Below are 14,827 nucleotides of genomic sequence, written 5' to 3'. Positions count from 1 at the left end.
ATCCATCTCTTTCACTACCCGTTTCTCTCTCCCGCCACTAACGTCTCTTCTGTCTTTCTCTCCTATTGGTATGTCACCTGGCTCTTCCACCGCCACTGTGTATCTGCTACTCTCGTTCCCTTGTGTTCACTGCAACAGAACGATGTAGTGATTATACAGTGTGTTCCCGTAAGAGCCTGCAAAAGTGCAACAGGACATAGAGAATGACCCGCTGGACAGTTTGAAGTAGGGAACCTGGGGTCGGAGAAGCCACCTTAAGAAGATATGGAAGTAAACTTGCCTACCGCTTTGTCTAGGATTACTGTTTTGCAGCTTATAATACAACTATCATGTGTACAAGTTTACAAGTACTGTGCTGTTTATTTACACGTACATTCTTTATTTCCTGCAAGGAAAGAGGGAGGACGAGCCTGAATAGTTGGAAGTCATGATGCAGGAGGCTGTATGAATGCCCACCATCGTCGATGGTTGCAGGACAGCCCTTGTGCGAGTACATGGGAGGATGACTGCTGAGGAGTATTGGGACGACGTACTACCACGCACTGTGGCTCCATTTGGTGAACGTATTGCAGCGATATTCACGATGATGGGTTACAAAGCACGTCCCCTTCATCATAACATCGTCAACAGCTACCTAGTGGAGAACAGAACCAGTCAGATGGAATGCCCTCCATTTACCCAGATCTCAACTGCATTGAGAATGGATAGACAATGCTGCAACGAGCGCTTTGCATTGATCCTTTCCCACCAGAGACCTTACAGGGCATCAGAGAGGATGATCAGAAGGAATGAGATAATATACCACAGGTTTTTAAGGATAATTTCACAAGAAGTACGCCTAGCTGCACTGAAAAGTGTCTCCAGCTACAAGCAGGGCCAGTTTGTTCACAAATAAAGTGTTATGTAAGATGACAGTGAGAACAAACTGTACCGTTTGTAGTGGAATACTTTTTGATTTTCTTTTGTTCGTAGAATGAGATTTTCACTCTGCAGCGGAGTGTGCGCTGATATGAAACTTCCTGGCAGATTAAAACTGTGTGCCGGACCGAGACTCGAACTCGGGACCTTTGCCTTTCGCGGGCAAGTGCTCTACCAACTGAGCTACCCAAGCACGACTCACGCCCCGTCCTCACAGCTTTACTTCTGCCAGTACCTCGTCTCCTACCTTCCTCTGCCAGGAAGTTTCATATCAGCGCACACTCCGCTGCAGAGTGAAAATCTCATTCTGGAAACATCCCCCAGGCTGTGGCTAAGCCACGTCTCCGCAATATCCTTTCTTTCAGGAGTGCTAGTCCTGCAAGGTTCGCAGGAGAGCTTCTGTAAAGTTTGGAAGGTAGGAGACGAGGTACTGGCGGAAGTAAAGCTATGAGGACATTGCGTGAGTCGTGCGTGGGTAGCTCATTTGGTAGAGCACTTGCCCGCGAAAGGCAAAGGTCCCGAGTTCGAGTCTCGGTCCGGCACACAGTTTTAATCTGGCCAGGAAGTTTCTTTTGTTCGTGTTTATCAAGTGGAAATTTGTTTATCTCTGTATTTTTGTTTCCTTATAAGTGTACCTCACGGAACAAAATCACTTTTGTTTCCCATTATGTTCGATATTGACAATAAAGCAATATGCAACAATAAACTGAAGTGCCAAAAAATTGGTATAGGCATGCGTATTCAAATACAGACATATGTAAACAGAAAGGAGACGGCGCTGAGTTCAGCAACGCCTATATAAGACAAAAACTGTCTGACGCCGTTCTTAGATCGGTTACTGCTGCGACCCTGGCATGTTATCAAGATTTAAGTGAGTTTCAATGTGGTCTCACAGTCGGCGATGGGGTACACCATTCCGAGGTAGCGATAAATGGCGGATTTTCGCGGACGACCATTTAACGAGTGTACCGTGAATATCAGGAATTCGGTAAAACATCAAATCTCCGACATCGCTGCAGCCGGAAAAGACCCTGCGAGAATGGGACCAACGACGACTGAAGATAATCGTTCAACGTGACAGAAGCGCAACCCTTCCGCAAATTGCTACAGGTTTCTATGCTCTGCCATCAGCAAGTGTCAGCGTGCGAACCCTTCAACAATTCAACATCGGTATGGGCTTATCGAGCCGAATGCCCACTCGTGTAACCTTTATGACGGCACGACACAAAGCTTTAGGCCTCGTTTGGGCCTGACAACACCGACATTGGACTGTTGATGGCTGGAAACATGTTGCCTCGTCAGACGAAACTCATTTCAAACTGTAACGAGCGGATGGATGCGACGGGTATGGAGACAACCTCACGAATCCATGGGGCCTGCATGTCAACAGGGGACAGTTCAAGCTGGTGGAGGCTCAGTAATTGTGTAGGGCGTGTGCTGTTGGGGTGATACGAGACCCCTGGTACGATTCTCACAGGTGACATGCACATAAGCATCCTATCTTACTACCAGTATCTATTCATGTCCATTCTGCATACGGACGGACTTGGACGCTTCCAGCAGGACGATGCGACACCTCACATGTTCAGAATTGCAACAGAGTGACTCTTCTGAGTTTAAATAGTTGCGCTGGCCACCAAACTGCCCAGGTATGAACATTACTGAGCATATCTTGGATCCCTTGCAACGTGCTCAAGCCACTCGTACTGTTATGGATTTATGGGCAGCCCTGAGGGATTCACGGTGTCACTTCCCTCCAGCACTCCAGACATTAGTCGAGTCTATTCCAAGTCATGTGACGGCACTTTTGCGTGCTCGCGGGGGCCCTACACGATATTAGGCAGGTGTACCAGTTCAGTGAATTTTGACCACTGTAGCTATTATCACTTTAACTGGAACATCATTGTAAAAGAAATTACCTGTTGTTTCATGTAGGGTTCATAAAATCAAGATACGATAGATTAGGGTGCGTAGGTAGGCATGTAGACAGTTGCTCAGTACGTTAATGGAATAGGAAAGAAAATGAATAATACTGGTATGGTGTACCCTCTGCCAAGCAGTACACAGTGGCTTGCAGAGCAGAGTATGTACATGTAGCCACTTCGACTCCTCTGCCTGGTCCACTGGTGTCCACGGGCAGTTCAGTATTCAGCCTCCCACGGCACGAGAACTTTTCTGAAGAGGGTCTTGTCAGAGAAGGCCGAAACTTCGAGGTTGGAAGGCGCCTTCAGGGGACCGCGTCGCAGGCCTGGACGTTGTGCCGAGTTCCGCAGGCCACTTACCCCGGCAGTCCGCCGCTCTCCATGTAGTTGGCCAGCGTGACGTCGTTGGACCAGACGTCGAACTGCCACTTGCGCAGGCCCAGCACGCCGCAGTGCACGCGGCCCGTGTGGATGCCGACGCGCATGTTCACGTTCACGCCCATCACCTCGCGCACCAGCCTGCGGGCACGAGATTCTGCGTAATAAACGTGTAGTGGAATTAATGGTTTACATCTGGAATGACAAAAGGAGTCAGTACCACTGTGCTGCGTAGTATAGATACTATGGACCAGGCAAAGATTTGTCGTTAGCGGAAATTTATGTTAGTGGTGTCCCACAAGGTTGAATCTTAGGCCCACTCCTTTTCCTCGCAAACGCTCTTCAATAATTACAAAGGGTAGTTAATTTCTTGTTTTGTAGTAGCCTCTGACTGTAACTGAAAAATGTAAAACATAAACAACAATATACATACTGAGCAGCACTAACATTAGCCATTCATACAGCAGTTATATTACATAAAAACACCAAAAACAGCAAATTACTTGTACTGTCCTTTAGAATGTGACAATATACAGGGTGAATCAGAAGGAACAGTACATGCTTTGATGGGTGATAGTATTATTGATTCTGAACAAAAAACTTCATGTGGATGTATGCCCTATTCCGAATGGTTTCCGAGGTAGAACACATTTAACATCACTTTTGTAAATTTTCCTTCAATAACTAGAAAACCGCATCCTCCAGCGAAAACGCATCGCAGTAGAAAATTAAACTATATTAAATTTCCTGCAAAAAAGATCCTTATCATTTTTTCTCTAGAACTAATGGTTTGTATGAAGAGAGCGCGAGAATGTTGAAAAACTCACTCGACGCCCATGCACCGTACCATACGTAGATTTTGTACGCCAATTTGAGGTTGCATATTGAGGTAGCAAGTTGAGGCGAAAAGTTTGATACGGGACACTTGTCGTCTATCGAGTCGAGAAAATACCTCAAAATACCTCAAACTGGCCTACAAAAGCTACAGCTCATGCGTGTCGAGCGAGTTTTTCAGTATTCTCGCGCTCTCTTCGCACAGACCATTAGTTCTAGAGAAAATAATGAATAGTACCTGTTCTGTAGGAAACTTAATATAGTGTAATTTTGTATTGCCACAGGTTTTCGCTGGAGGGTGCGGTTATCGAGTTATTCAAGAAATACTTACAAAAGTGACATTAAATGTGTTCTGTCAGGGAAACCATTCGGAATAAGGTATAAGTCCATATGAAGTTTTTTGTTCAGAATCACTAATACTGTCCCCCTCAAAGCATGTAACTTTCCTCCTGACTCATCCTGTAAATATGCATTTGCAGTCTGCAAAAAAAAAATGTTTAACGACAAAATCGCCTGTCTCCCATAGGGTTTTTTTTTTCCACTGCACACCTGAGCAACGTCAATTGAATGTCCCCTTGCTCAGATTCGGGCTTGACTCCGTAGTGGCATGCTATCGATGAGATCATCAAGCTTGTCCTGGTACAAATTGGCCCATTTTTCAATGTCGAGTCTGTGTAAGTCGCACAGATTACGTAGTAGCTGTCGACGCCCCAAAATAGCTCGTTTCGGTCGACCCCACACATGCTCGATTGGATTCACGTTCAGGGAGTAGGCAGGGCACTCCATTCTGGTGATACTACTAGCATGTTGAAGGAACGAGTTCACAAGAACAGCACAGCAGCCATGCGAGTTGTCGTCGATCAGGACGAAATTGTTGCCAAAATGTTGGTGATACTGTCAAACTATCAGCTGCAGAATCTCATCCCTGTACTGTCGATCAGTGATGGTGCCTCAACAACCATGAGAGGCATACGGTAGCCCCACGTAGTGCCAAACTAGGTGTCACTCCACCACCACCTTGCAGCATAGGTGGGACACAGTGTTGGAGGATTTCAGTAGTACCAGGTCTGTGAACACGTTATCTGGGATTATTGGGATACAAACAGATCCGAGTGTGGCCCATAAACAACACCCAATGCTAATACTGGGGCGTCTGTTGTGCATGATTTCTTGCCCACCTCTAACGGTGTTGTGGTGTACGATGTAGTCCTCGCCATGGTCATTGGAAATTGAGGTTTGCAACATGCAGTTGTCTCTTAACAAACTGATGCGGTTCCTTTGACTCAAAAGTCGTAAGTATCGATCATCCTGTGCAATTGTCGAAAATATAGGGCTTGTGCAGTGCAAGTCCTCAACACTAACTGGAACCGATGCCATGTTGGCACCATATTACTTTATTCCACAGTGCACATGTTGAGCAATTTCGCCAGTTGACAAGCCTTCTGTGCAAGGTGATTATGTGGACCCGATCACTGACTGCTAATGTCCTTCATGGCATGATGGATGGTCTTCTACTGTTCCACAGACATGTCTAGTATGACCCTACTGGTGCTTCAGTTTCGACTAAAATGGTGCAATCGATTTGAGTGTGGTGCTAAACCCATAGGTCACGCTTATGGTAACTGTGTGTATGTCTGCAACCAACGTTAGGGGTGACTTTCCTGTTGGTACAGGAACAGACAATAGCTTCACACCTCCACGATCTAATGGAGTGACGCAAAACTATTGTTGATGTGTGTATGTTATGATACAGTCATAAGGTGTGAGGCACGCGACAGGATGTTTATCTTTTATGACATAGAGTGATAGTACAGATGTTACATATCCCAAAAGACTTAAGTGTTTCAGTTGCTCTTTAATATGTGGCAGTAACAATCACACATTAAATATGTATACATTGCACTCCATCTCCATCTCTCTGCATCCCATCCCCTCCTGTCATTGCAGACCTCCCCAACCTCCAAATTCGTCCTGGCTTTATGTCTTCCCACAATCCTCCCCTAAAATCTATCTTCATTTCCATAGATATCAATCAACGGCCTATATATTTACACCCCTCCTTCTGTCTTCCATCCCCCCCCCGCCCACACACACACACAGAACACCCTACGTTTATTATACCTACAACCATTTCATTGTCAGTGCAGACCCTTCAATTTGTTACTGAAAATGCATAGATCTTCAATGAACATCACCATTCCTTACAACGAATTCAAATATCTACACTACTGGCCATTAAAATTGCTACACCACGAGGATGACGTGCTACAGACGCGAAATTTAACCGACAGGAAGAACGTGCTGTGATACGCAAATGATTAGCATTTCAGACCATTCACACAAGTTTGGTGACGGTGGCGACACCTACAACGTGATGATATGATGACAGTTTCCAACCGATTTCTCATACACAAACAGCAGTTGATCGGCGTTGCCTGGTGAAACGTTGTTATGATACCTCGTGTAAGGAAGAGAAATGCTTACCATCACGTTTCCGACTTTGATAAAGGTCGGATTGTAGCCTATCACGACTGCGCTTTATCGTATTGCGACATTGCTGCTCGCGTGGGTCGAGATCCAATGACTGTTAGCAGAACATGGAATCGGTGGGTTCAGGAGGGTAATATGGAACTCTGTGCTGGACGGCGTCGTATCACTAGCAGTCGACATGACAGGCATCTTATCCGCATGGCTGTAACGGATCGTGCAGCCACGTCTCGACCCCTAACAGATGGGGACGTTTGCAAGACAACAACCATCTGCACGAACAGTTCGACGACGTTTGCAGCAGCACGGACTGTCAGCTGGGAGACCGTGGCTGCGGTTACCCTTGACGCTGCATCACAGACAGGAGCGCCTGCGATGATGTACGCAACGACGAACCTGCGTGCACGAATGGCAAAACATCATTTTTTCGGATGAATCCTGGTTCTGTTTACAGCATCACGATGGTCGCATCCCCGTCTGGCGACATCGCGGTGAACGCACTTTGGAAGCGTGTATTCGTCATCGCCATACTGGCGTATCACCCGACGTGACGGTATGGGGTGCCACTGGTTACACGTCTCGGTCACCTCTTGTTCGCATTGACGGCACTTTGAACAGTGGACGTTACATTTCAGATGTGTTACGACCCGTGGCTCTACCCTTCATTCGATCCCTGCGAAACCCTACATTTCAGCAGAATATTGCACGACCGCAATATTCTGGATACAGAAAATGGTCGACTGCTGCCCTGGCCAGCACGTTCTCCAGATCTCTCACCAAATGAAAATGTGTGGTCAATGGTGGCCGAGTAACTGGCTCTTGACAATACGCCAGTCACTATTCTTGATGAACTGTGGTATCGTGTTGAAGCTGCATGGGCAGCTGTACCTGTACACGCCATCCGAGCTCTGTGTGACTCAATGCGCAGGCGTATCAATGCCGTTATTACGGCCAGAGGTGGTTGTTCTGGGTACTGATTTCTCGGGATCTATGCACCCAAATTGCGTGAAAATGTAAACACTTGTCAATTCTAGTATAATATATTTGTCCAATGAATAGCCGTTTATCATCTACATTTCTTCTTGGTGCAGCAATTTTAATGCCAAGTAGTGTATCTTTACCTTTTACAAGGAGCGTTCAATAAGTAATGTAACTAATTTTTTTCTAGAAGCAGGTTGGTTTTATTAAAGATTACAGTACACCATGTTATTTCACACTCTTTTGGCATCAAAACACTATTTTTCAACACACAACCTCCGTTCTGTGCGATGGTATTACGCCACCTTGTTGGGAGGCCTGCATGCCTTTGTGGTACCAATCTACTGGTCTCCATCGGAGCCAGCGCTCTGCTGTATCAGTAGCCTGCCCAGCATCAACGTGCTGCCTCCCACGGCGTGCATCCTTCATTAGGCCTGACAGATGGAAGTCAGAAGATGCGGAATCTGGGCTGTAAGGTCGATGAGAAAGAACAGTCCAGCGAAGTTTCGTGAGCTCCTCTCGGGTGCACAGACTTATGTGAGACCTTGCGTTGTCATGGAGAAGCACAAGCTCGTTTGCATTTTTGGGGCGATGAACACACTAAAGTCGTTCCTTCAGTTTACTGAAGACAGCACGACGCCCTTCAGAGTTGGTCATTGCACCATGAAAGCAGACACTGCACTCTTGAGACTCCCAGAAGACTGTCACCTTGGCTTTAAATCAGCTATGAACTTTTTCTTTCGAGGAGAGGTGGTGAGGCGCCACTCCATGGACTGACGGTTCGAAGTGACGAACGCATCTTTCAGCGCCTTTGACGATGTTCGGACAAAAATTGTCGCAATGAGCCTCGCAATGGGCAAGCAGTTCCGCGCAAACGGCCCTTCGTTGCTCTTTATGGTCTTCTGTTAGGTGCCTCGGACCTGGGAGGAACACACTCTCGAGTATCCCAACTGGTAGACACGTGCATCAGCACTACGGACAGAGACGTTGTAAGGTGTCAGGCAAATCCAACACCTTCCATGAAAACCCTGACATGATAAGCAAATCCAGTAGTATGTCACATAGCTCCGAATAAATCGTGACATTAAATTAACCAAAGTAATACGAGTAACGAGTGAGCAAATGGAATACCACAGACTAACACAAGAATGCCTAAATACATGTCGTACCTTCCCACCGTGAGACAGACGCAGTTCCGAGGGGAGAAACGAGAACAGAAGCCGAGAGCAGAACCCTGTTAAGCTGGAAGGCCCTACGATAAAGGACGGACAGACACCCACGTCACCAGCTAACCACTAGGACCACACCACCCGCAAGTTTTAGCGTGAGACTTTTTCGCGTCTCTGTTACGTTAGGACCACCCCCCAGCCCATGTTAAAAGATAGAGGCCTCCAGAAGAACAGTATAGATCTTACGGTAACGCTAAAAGGACCACACCAGCTGCAAGTTTTAGCGTGAGACTTTTTCGCTTCTCTGTTACGTTGCAAACTTTAAAAACGTTGCCCCACCACGAAAAGTATAACGTTTCTCATTGGATAGACAGAATTTTTGTAGGCGGAGCTTAAGGTTAACATTGAGACCCTGATTGGTCAGATGAAAACACAGCCAGATAGTTTTTTTTAAACCAACTTCGGTAAATTATAGTAAGGAGAAGTTAGGAGAGGTTGCTTCCGAGACAGCGAGATGAGAGTTGCTTCCAAGAGGGCGAGCTGGACGGAGCTGCGCCGGCCGCCGCCCCCTGAGGAACACCGACAAGGTAATGAACGCACGCGATGCCGCATTTTTGAGCCCATAAGGCTTCACTCAGAACTGCAGAAGTCTCATCTGTTACATCCCCTTTTTGCGTAATACTAGTGTCGATCGTCAATTAAAGTTCATGGTGTTCACATTTGCCACTTGAAGTAAAAATCTGAAACGCGATGATTTTTCTGTTACAAATGGTTCAAATGGCTCTGAGCACTATGGGACTTAACATCTGAGGTCATCAGTCCCCTAGAACTGAGAACTACTTAAACCTATGTAACCTAAGGACCTCACACACATCCATGCCCGAGGCAGGATTCGAACCTGCGACCGTAGCAGTCGCGCGGTTCGGGACTGCAGCGCCTAAACCGCATGGCCACCGCGGTCGGCTTTCTGTTACATAGTTATTGAGAACCCACATCAGCCACTGTAATTTACGACAAGTTAGATAAGTAATTAAAGATAATTAGGGGCACTGTAGACCATTTTGATAGTTTTCTCTTTTGTGAAACTTAATTTAAACCTAGATTATAGATGTGATATGGCATGGGTCATCGTTCGATCCATTGTAGAACTTAGAAACCCATTCAGGGAATATTCGTTCACATTTTTGTTGAACACAGTTGGTTTTTACCATCCTGTATTAAAATATTTCCTTTTATCAATAGTGCAATTAATAAACGATGTTTTGTGAGTAGAATAAAATTTCCAATGGCAAACTTAACTGCTTTTTCGACGTTCTTTTACCAGCTAACTAAAAATAGGAAAGCCTTGAACCCCTTCCACTAAATTTAGTTTGTATTAAGATTCCTTTACAGGGAGTGCAGTGGAGCTGACGCTGAAATCATTAAGTATTTGGTTATATCATCGCTAGTCTCACTGAACTCTTCTGAATTCTACATGTCATGTGTGGTCTGACGTCTCCTTCCCAGCAACAGGTCCCAGGTTCAAACTAGTGAATTCCCTAAAAAACACGCTCAGAGCGTCGTTGCGCGAAAGTGGTAGGGAGACACGATATAGAACAAACAGACACCACACAGAATGTTTAGAACGTCCACTTGTGAAGTGTTTGACTGTGATCCGTCAGTCAACTCGGCTGAGAGTGTCCGCTCACTCCAACGCTGCAGGAGCCACAGCGGTGTGCGACAGGTCAGCAATTGGCAGATCGACAGGTCTGAGTGACCTCGCTCTGTGTAGCCGGCGCAGCTTGCTGAAATCCCTGGCACTATTTGTCCAGATCGATGCCCATTGGAAATATCACATGTGGGAGTACACGAGGTAAGTAGATGGTGGAGAGTACTTACGCGATGGCGTCGATCATGTCGAGGCCCATCTCGACGCAGCAGTGGGCGTGGTCGGGCCGCGGCTCCGGCAGGCCGGACACGCAGTAGTAGCAGTCCCCCAGCAGCTTGATGCGCAGGCAGTGGTGCTCCGCCGCCAGACGGTCGAACCTGCACACAGGAACAAACCGGCCACTGTTGTTGTTGTTGTTGTGGTCTTCAGTCTTGAGACTGGTTTTAAGCAGCTCTCCATGCTACTCTATCCTGTGCAAGCTTCTTCATCTCCCAGTACCTAATGCAACCTACATCCTTCTGAATCTGCTTAGTGTATTCATCTCTTGCTCTCCCCCTACGATTTTTACCCTCCACACTCCCCTCCAATACTAAATTGGTGATCCCTTGATGCCTCAGAACATGAACTATCAACCGATCCCTTCTTCTGGTCAAGTTGTGCCACAAACTTCTCTTCTCCCCAATCCTATTCAATACTTCCTCATTAGTTATGTTATCTACCCATCTAATCTTCAGCATTCTTCTGTAGCACCACATTTCGAAAGCTTCTATTCTCTTCTTGTCCAAACTATTTACCGTCCAGGTTTCACTTCCATACATGGCTACACTCCATACAAATACTTTCAGAAATGACTTCCTGACACTTAAATCTATACTCGATGTTAACAAATTTCTCTTCTTCAGAAACGCTTTCCTTGCCATTGCCAGTCTACATTTTATATCCTCTCTACTTCGACCATCATCAGTTATTTTGCTCCCCAAATAGCAAAACTCCTTTACTACTTTAAGTGTTTCATTTCCTAATCTAATACCCTCAACATCACCCGACTTAATTCGACTACATTCCATTATCCTCGTTTTGCTTTTGTTGATGTTCATCTTATATCCTCCCTTCAAGACACCATCCATTCCGTTCAACTGCCCTTCCAAGTCCTTTGCTGTCTCTGACAGAATTACAATGTCATCGGCGAACCTCAAAGTTTTTATTTCTTCTCCATGGATTTTAATACCTACTCCGAATTTTTCTTTTGTTTCCTTTACTGCTTGCTCAATATACAGATTGAATAACATTGGGGAGAGGCTACAACCCTGTCTTACTCCTTTCCCAACCACTGCTTCCCTTTCATGTCCCTCGACTCTTATAACTACCATCTGGTTTCTGTACAAATTGTAAATAGCCTTTCGCTCCCTGTATTTTACCCCTGCCAGCTTTAGAATTTGAGTATTCCAGTCAACATTGTCAAAAGCTTTCTCTAAGTCTACAAATGCTAGAAACGTAGGTTTGCCTTTCCTTAATCTTTCTTCTAAGATGTGTCGTAAGGTCAGTATTGCCTCATGTGTTCCAGTATTTCTATGGAATCCAAACTGATCTTCCCCGAGGTCGGCTTCTACTAGTTTTTCCATTCGTCTGCAAAGAATTCGTGTTAGTATTTTGCAGCTGTGGCTTATTAAACTGACTGTTCGGTAATTTTCACATCTGTCAACACCTGCATTCTTTGGGATTGGAATTATTATATTCTTCTTGAAGTCTGAGGGTATTTCGCCTGTCTCATACATCTTGCTCACCAGATGGTAGAGTTTTGTCAGGACTGGCTCTCCCAAGGCCGTCAGTAGTTCCAATGGAATGTTGTCTACTCCCGGGGCCTTGTTTCGACTCAGGTCTTTCAGTGCTCTGTCAAACTCTTCACGCAGTACCGTATCTCCCATTTCATCTTCATCTACATCCTCTTCCATTTCCATAATATTGTCCTCAAGTACATCGCCCTTGTACCAGCCACTGTATTGCTCGGAAAACGAAAGTGGCTACCTGCTGAAAGTGGCAGCACCGCCGTGGGTACGTCCAGGAAGCAGGGAGGGGAAGCAGCAGTAGCGTACACTCCACTGCTCTTATACACTGAGGAGACCCCAGTCGTGCGACAGCTGTTAACATAGTGTTGATCCTCCATTTGTCCGGCACAGTGCATCAACTCGATGTGTAGTGTACTTAACAAGTTGTTGGAAGTTCCCTGCAGAAGGATTGAGCCATGCTGCCTGTATAAAGGTCCATAACTGCGAAAGACATTTCCAGGGGCCGATGTGGACTCTGACCGCAATCTATTGGTTATGAACTGTAGAGTAAAACTGAGGAAACTGAAAAAAGGTAGGAATTTGAGGAGATGGGACCTGAATAAACTGAAAGAACCAGATGTTGTAGAGAGCTTCAGAGAGAGCATTAGGGAAAGATTGACAAGAATGGGGGAAAGAAATACAGTAGAAGAAGAATGGGTAGCTTTCAGAGACGAAATAGTGGAGGTAGCAAAGGATCAAGTAGTTAAAAAGACGAGAGCTAAGAAAAATCCTTGGGTAACAGAAGAGATATTGAATTTAACTGATGAAAGGAGTTAATGCATTAAATGAAGCAGGCGAAAAGGAATACAACCTTCTCAAAAATGAGATCGACAGGAAGTGCAAAATGGCTAAGCAGGGATGGCTAGAGGACAAATGTAAGGATGTAGAGGCACATATCACTAGGGGTAACATGGATACTGACAACAGGAAAATTAAAGAGACCTTTGGAAAAATGGAAGCCGCTTGTATGAATATCAAGAGCGTTGATGGAAACGCAGTTCCAAGCAAATAAGGCAAAGCAGAAAGATGGCAGGAGTGTATAGAGGGTCTATACAAGGGCGATGTTCTTGAGGACAACATTATAGAAATGGAAGAGAATGTAGACGAAGATGAAATGGGAGATATGATACTGCGTGAAGAGTTTGACAGAGCACTGAAAGACCTAAGTCGAAACACGGCCCCGGCAGTAGGCAACATTGAATTACAACTACTGACAGCCTTGGGAGAGCCAGGCCCAACAAAACTTTACCATCTGGTGAGCAAGATGTATGAGACAGGCGAAATACCTCAGACTTCAATAAGAATATAATAATTCCAATTCCAAAGAAAGCAGGTGTTGACAGATGAGAAAATTACCAAACAATCAGTTTAATAAGCCACGGCTACAAAATACTAACACAAATTCTTCACAGACGAATGGAAAAACTGGTAGAAGCCGACCTAGGGGAAGATCAGTTTGGATTCTGTAGAAATGTTGGAACACGTGAGCCAATACTGACCCTACGACTTATCTTAGAAGAAAGATTAAGGAAAGGAAAACCTATGTTTCTAGCATTTGTAGACTTAGAGAAAGCTTTTGACAATCTTGACTGGAATACTCTCTTTCGAATTCTGAAGGTGGCAGGTGTAAAACACAGGGAGCGAAAAGCTATTGACAATTTTACAGAAACCAGATGGCAGTTATAAGAGTCGAGGGGCATGAAAGGGAAGAAGTGGTTGGGAAGGGAGTGAGACAGGGTTGTAGCCTCTCCCCAATGTTATTCAATCTGTATGTTGAGCAAGCATTAAAGGAAACAAAAGAAAAATTCGGAGTTGGAATTAAAATCCGTGGAGAAGAAATAAAAGCTTTGAGGTTCGCCAATGACATTGTAATTCTGTCAGAGACAGCAAAGGACCTGGAAGAGCAGCTGAACGGAATGGACAGTGTCTTGAAAGGAGGATATTACATGAATATCAACAAAAGCAAAACGAGGATAATGGAATGTCGTCGAATTAAATCGGATGATGCTGCAGGAATTAGATTAGGAAATGAGACGTTCAAAGTAGTAAAGGAGTTTTGCTATTTGGGGAGCAAAATAACTGATGATGGTCGAAGTAGAGAGGATATAAAATGTGGACTGGCAATGGCAAGGAAATCGTTCCTGAAGAAGAGAAATTTGTTAACATCGAGTATAGATTTAATTGTCAGGAAGTCGTTTCTGAAAGTATTTGTGTGGAGTGTAGCCATGTATGGAAGTGAAACATGGACGATAAATAGTTAAGAAAAAAAGAGAACTGAAGCCTTCGAAATGTGGTGCTACAGAAGAATGCTGAAGATTAGATGGATAGATCACATAACTAATGAGGAGGTATTGAATAGAATTGGAGAGAAGAGAAGTTTGTGGCACAACTTGACTAGAAGAAGGGATCGGTTGGTAGGACATGTGTTGAGGCATCAAGGGATCATCAATTTAGTATTGGAAGGCAGTGTGGAGGGTAAAAATCGTAGAGGAGACCAAGAGATGAATGCACTAAGCCGATTCAGAAGGATGTAGGTTGCAGTAGGTACTGGGAGATGAAGAAGCTTGCACAGGATAGAGTAGCATGGAGAGCTGCATCAAACCAGTCTCTGGACTGAAGAGCACGCCACCACCAAATACGAAAGTGTTGCCAGTTTAGAATGATGTG

General features: G+C 45.2%; 1 protein-coding gene across 1 annotated transcript in view; it reads right to left on the bottom strand.

The window, feature by feature from the left end:
• The window catches only part of LOC126108294 (adenylate cyclase type 5-like), a 693,279-nt gene that overhangs the window by 265,530 nt on the left and 412,922 nt on the right, over window positions 1-14,827 (bottom strand). The window contains exons 4-5 of the mRNA XM_049913517.1: window positions 10,565-10,711; window positions 3,201-3,359 (exon numbers count right to left, since the gene is read on the bottom strand). Coding sequence (XP_049769474.1) covers window positions 3,201-3,359; window positions 10,565-10,711 — 306 coding nt within the window. The remainder of the gene's footprint in view (window positions 1-3,200; window positions 3,360-10,564; window positions 10,712-14,827) is intronic.

This window comes from Schistocerca cancellata, chromosome 11, assembly GCF_023864275.1.
Source record: "Schistocerca cancellata isolate TAMUIC-IGC-003103 chromosome 11, iqSchCanc2.1, whole genome shotgun sequence".
Classification (NCBI taxonomy): domain Eukaryota; kingdom Metazoa; phylum Arthropoda; class Insecta; order Orthoptera; family Acrididae; genus Schistocerca; species Schistocerca cancellata.
Note: the sequence above shows the minus strand (reverse complement) of the source record. Positions and strands in the feature narration are given on the sequence as shown.